The sequence below is a fragment of the Babylonia areolata genome, chromosome 11 (assembly GCF_041734735.1).
Source record: "Babylonia areolata isolate BAREFJ2019XMU chromosome 11, ASM4173473v1, whole genome shotgun sequence".
Taxonomy (NCBI): Eukaryota; Metazoa; Mollusca; class Gastropoda; order Neogastropoda; family Buccinidae; genus Babylonia; species Babylonia areolata.
The window spans coordinates 22,512,959-22,517,958 of NC_134886.1; the positions used below are offsets into that span (position 1 = coordinate 22,512,959).

Below are 5,000 nucleotides of genomic sequence, written 5' to 3' on the forward strand. Positions count from 1 at the left end.
AAGTCATGGCTTGCTCTGGTAGTGCACTGTGTGAACACTGATGATGTGCGCTCCGTAGTCTGCGCATGTATTTCACATCACACTCAATATTCAGCATATAATTATGATCTTATTGATGTTAACGCGATACTTCTTTAACTGACTACAGGAAAGCATTGCTCATGAGGTAACTCGCACAACACAACACAATGTAACACGATATTACGCGCCACGCCACGCCACGACACGACGCGACGCGACGCGCCACGCCACGCTACGCCACGGCACGACACGACACAACACGACACGACACCAAACGCCAGGACATCTACCAGTGTGATAACAATGAACATCAAGAAATTTGTCAGTGTGATAACAAACAATGTTTTCTATTAAAAAAAAAAAAAAAAAAAAAAAAAAAATATATATATATATATATATATATATATATATATCAAGATACTTATCAGGGTGGCAGTAACAATAATCCATGCGTGACACCACCAAACGTCAAGACATCTATCAGTGTGATAACAGCGAACGTCAAAACATTTTCCAGTGTGATAACACCAAGAACGAACGTTAGGACATTAATAATACTGTGATAACTACAGCAATTGCCAGTGTGGTAACAACAAAGAGTTAGCAATATGATAACAATAAACAATTACCAGTGTAATACTAACAAATGTCAAGACGCTTATCAGTTTCATAACGAGTATAAAGACATATTATCTGAGTGATACACAATATCTCACACAGTGTGATAAGAACAGGCGTGAAGTACAGTAGTAAAAATCTATCACCCCTGTCATTTTCAACACTCACTCACTCAATCAATCAACCACTCAATCACTTAATCAGCTAATCAACCAATCAGCAAACCATCCAATATTTCAACCAGTCAGTCAGTAAATCAGTTAATCAATCCATAAAAAAAAAAAAAATCAATCAGCGAGTCTGTCAATCACTCGATCAGTCAATGACTCACTCAGTCGAATCAACCAATCGATCAATCATTTAATCAGCCAATAAGTCAGTCAGCCAGTCAGCCAGCCAGCCAGTCAGTCAGTCACTTAAGTAATCAATCAACCAATCAATCACTAACAGATTAATCAGCCAGTTAGTCAATCAATCTGTCAAATCAACCAGTCAGAATAATAATAATATAATAATAAAAAAATCATCGTCTATAGCAATCAATAAAAAACAATGCAAACAACTAGACAATCTATATTGATGAAAAAAAAAAAAAAAATCCCAAACTATTTTGTGAACATTGTCAAAATGTTATCAATTCCCGCGTGTTACTGTCACGGGAATGAGAGAATCACACACACACAGGTCTTAAGGACAACCCTGCGTAAACAGTCTGTCTGAGATTGTCAATCACTTTCCATCATAGATAACACATCGCAACATCTCTCTCTCTCTCTCTCTCTCTCTCTCTCTCTCTCTCTCTCTCTCTCTGTGTGTGTGTGTGTGTGTGTGTGTGTGTGTGTGTCTGTCTGTCTGTCTGTCTGTCTGTCTGCCTCTCTCTCTCTCTCTCTCTCTCATTCACACAGACACTCACAGACACACACAGACACACACAGACACACAGACACACACACACACACACACACACACACACACACACACACCACCACCACAACACACACACACACAACACACACACACACACACACACACACACACACACACACACACACACACACACAAAACTACACATGAGAAATGGACTTCTCCGTGGTCATGGTGACACACAGCCCATTGTCATTGTTGGTGTGAGTATTGGCCCCGCTCTGTTCCACACTGTGGTAAGTCTTCTTCCCGAAGCGCGTGCTCTGGGCGCCGCCCCCACCTCCTCCCCCGACGGCGCCCGTGCAGGCCCTGACGACCAGCAGGTGCTCTCGGAACTGCTGTGACATGGTGCAGTAGAGCACGAAGTTGATAGCGTTGTTGATGAGGGCGATCATGTCCAAGGTGTCCGCCAAAAGCATGTAGACGTTCTGGAAAAAGTCCATGGACATGGCCGACATGATGATGACGAACACCTGCGGGATCTCCGTGACGATGTACATGACGATGATCACCAACAACATCGTGGTGGTGCACTGGTGACGCGCCGTGCGACTTGCGCCGCCTCCTTTTTTACGCGCCGCGCTGCTGCCGCGTCCGCTGCGGTTCTCCGCGTTGGCGAACAGACGCTTCCGACGCGCGGCGCTTTCGTGGAGCTTCTTGAGGAGCAGGCCGATGAAGATGGAGATGAGGAGGCAGGGCACCAGTTTGCCCAGCACGGCGATGAGCCAGAAAGCCGTGACGGCCAGACTGCTGGGTGTGTCCGATCCGATGGCCGGTTCGTTGAGTCGGTACATGGTCTGGTTGTTGTAGTTCACCTGTAAGGGGGATGTTGAACAGCATCACAGTTATTGATGATATGGCCTTTGTTTAAAAAACTAAAATCACCACCACCAAAGGAAAACAACAAGAACAACAAAATGACAAACAGACATACAACAACAACAACAAATGAGCACAATATCAAATGTGATTAATATTTGTATTAGTACCCCTCCACTTCCGTGCTTGGGGTGAATCCTGTCAATGTCTTCAGTGTCGGCAGATTCATGGGGGCCTGTTGTTTGAGGGACATGATGGCGGTTTTCACTCTGGGAGGGACGCTCACGCATTTTGGCTCCGCGACTAAGTCATTATTGTCGTTAGTAGGGGGCCTCGTAGGTGGTGTCCTAAGTACGTTAAATCAGAACAGACTCCACTGAACACCACAGAAGTGACTCAACAGCAGTCCAGGGTCTCCTCTGGTGTGTGGCCTCCTGCCAACCTAACATCGATGGTTCTCTGCGGACTGCCGACGCTAGAACTGTGACGGACGAACCCGGGTGTGGCCGTTTATGGGGGAATCTAAATGAGCGGTGTGGGAGTATGATAGTCAGTCGTGTCCGACTATGACCATCAGAACAGCAGAGGAGGCAACTGCTGTTCCGACTATTTGGGCTAGAATTTGATTATAGTGGAGAGTGTCTTGCCCAAGTTACATCCCCACTCTCTCGGCCAAGAGGGTTTTAGGACAGTCAGCGTTGGGATGGTTCCCAAAGGCCAACTAGCCCAAAAGGCTGCAGCACTAAGAGCCAGTGCAATTTTGCCTCCTAGTTTGAGAGTCATAGTCCTTCACAAAAGACTAAGCTGTAAAGGATTTCCCATTGACTGGAGAAACCATTGATAATACAGCTCTCACTTTGCTGTTGGCCCAAATGTAAACTTATGTCAATCTGTGATATAAGCCGAGTGTTGGGTGTGGGAGTAATGCCACTGAAACGGTGCAGATGATGGGGCAGCAAAAAAAAAAAAAAGTATCAGTTACACAAAATATCGAATATTTTCAAGTGCCCCGACAGCGTTTCCTGAAATAGATACTTCTCAAAATAAACCTGAAGTAACGGGGCGCAATAGCTGAGTGGTTAAAGCACATTAGGGTTATCAGCCAGAACCCCGTGAAAGCCAGGTAGCTTTGGGTGTTGGATGATATCATAAAACAGTCCCCGTCATGATCTTCCTCCTCGTCGTCGTCGTGGTCTTCGTCTGCGTCATCGTCACAGTTGTAATCGTTATCGTCGCCATCGTCATCGTCATCATCATCATCATCATCATCATCACCGCACAACCACCTCCATGATATTACATCCGTCGTCGTCGTCGTCATCATCATCATCATCATCATCATCAACATCATCATCATCACCGCACAACCACCTCCATGACATTACATCCGTCGTCGTCGTCATCATCATCATCATCATCATCATCATCACCGCACAACCACCGCCATGATATTACACTCGCCGTCATCATCATTACTAACATCGTCGTCATTGTAGTCGTTATCATCATCATCACCATCACCTTCACCATCACCACCACCACCACCATCATCATCATCTTCTTCTTCTTCGTCGTCGTCGTCATCATCATCATCATCATCATTATCATCATCATCACTACCCGTTTAACACCCTCATTGTCTTCGATCAGGACTTTCACTAACGATACCTGTGTCCGCTTCATAAAGACGGCTCAATTATTTAATTAATTAATTAATTAAACAGCCAGTTTATTGCAGGCACCTCCGATACTGGCTGCAGCTGAAGAAAAAAAATGTGCAAGACAGTGAGAACCTTAGTGAGAGAGAGAGAGAGAGAGAGAGAGAGAGAGAGAGAGAGAGAGAGAGAGAGAGAGAGAGAGAGAGAGAGAGAGGAGGGGGGTAGGGGGGAGGAGATAGAAAGAAAACCGCGGAATTCACGTGACGGACTAAACAGGGCAGTTTGTTCCACACCGCAGGACCGAGATTGGAGAAAAAACGCGAAACTGCGCCCCCCCCCCCCCCCTGCCCCGACCCCCCCCCCCCACACACACACACATACACACCTCCCCCCACACTTACCCCCCACCTCACACCCCAACAGACAGACCGAGAGGGACAGAGACAAAAAGGGAGATAAACAAGAGGAAAAGACAAGCCAATCCCCCATGCACTGGAAACATGCATCACGTTCAGTAAAATAGATGAGAGAGAGAGAGAGAGAGAGAGAGAGAGAGAGAGAGAGAGAGAGAGAGAGAGAGAGAGAGAGAGAGAGAGAGAGAGAGAGAGAGAGAGAGAGAGGAGAGAGACAGACAGAGAGAGACAGACAGAGACAAATAAAGACACTGTTCCTATTTTTCACTCCACTGTTCCATCGCAAATCATTAATTTGTCGTTGTACACACACACACACACACACACACACACACACACACACACACACACACACGCACACGCACACGCACGCTTCCGCTGACCTCCTTGATGGCCGTGAGGATGTAGTTGGGTACCATGAAGCAACACCAGTTGACGGCCACACACAGGCAGATGACCACGGCGTGGCGCACAGAGCAACACTTCTTGGTCTGCAGGTACACGTAGCGCAGGATGGCCATGAAGACCGCCAGCCACAGGGAGCAGG

The 5,000-nt window shown here is 46.5% G+C and overlaps 1 protein-coding gene across 1 annotated transcript in view; it reads right to left on the bottom strand.

Moving 5' to 3' along the window:
- Positions 1-1,684: 1,684 nt before the first annotated feature.
- LOC143287332 (G-protein coupled receptor dmsr-1-like) overlaps positions 1,685-5,000 on the bottom strand; it is a 39,820-nt gene continuing 36,504 nt past the window's right edge. Inside the window, exons 4-5 of the mRNA XM_076595291.1 lie at positions 4,837-5,000; positions 1,685-2,378 (exon numbers count right to left, since the gene is read on the bottom strand). The exon at positions 4,837-5,000 is cut by the window's right edge and continues 88 nt beyond it. Coding sequence (XP_076451406.1) covers positions 1,704-2,378; positions 4,837-5,000 — 839 coding nt within the window. The 3' untranslated portion in view covers positions 1,685-1,703. The remainder of the gene's footprint in view (positions 2,379-4,836) is intronic.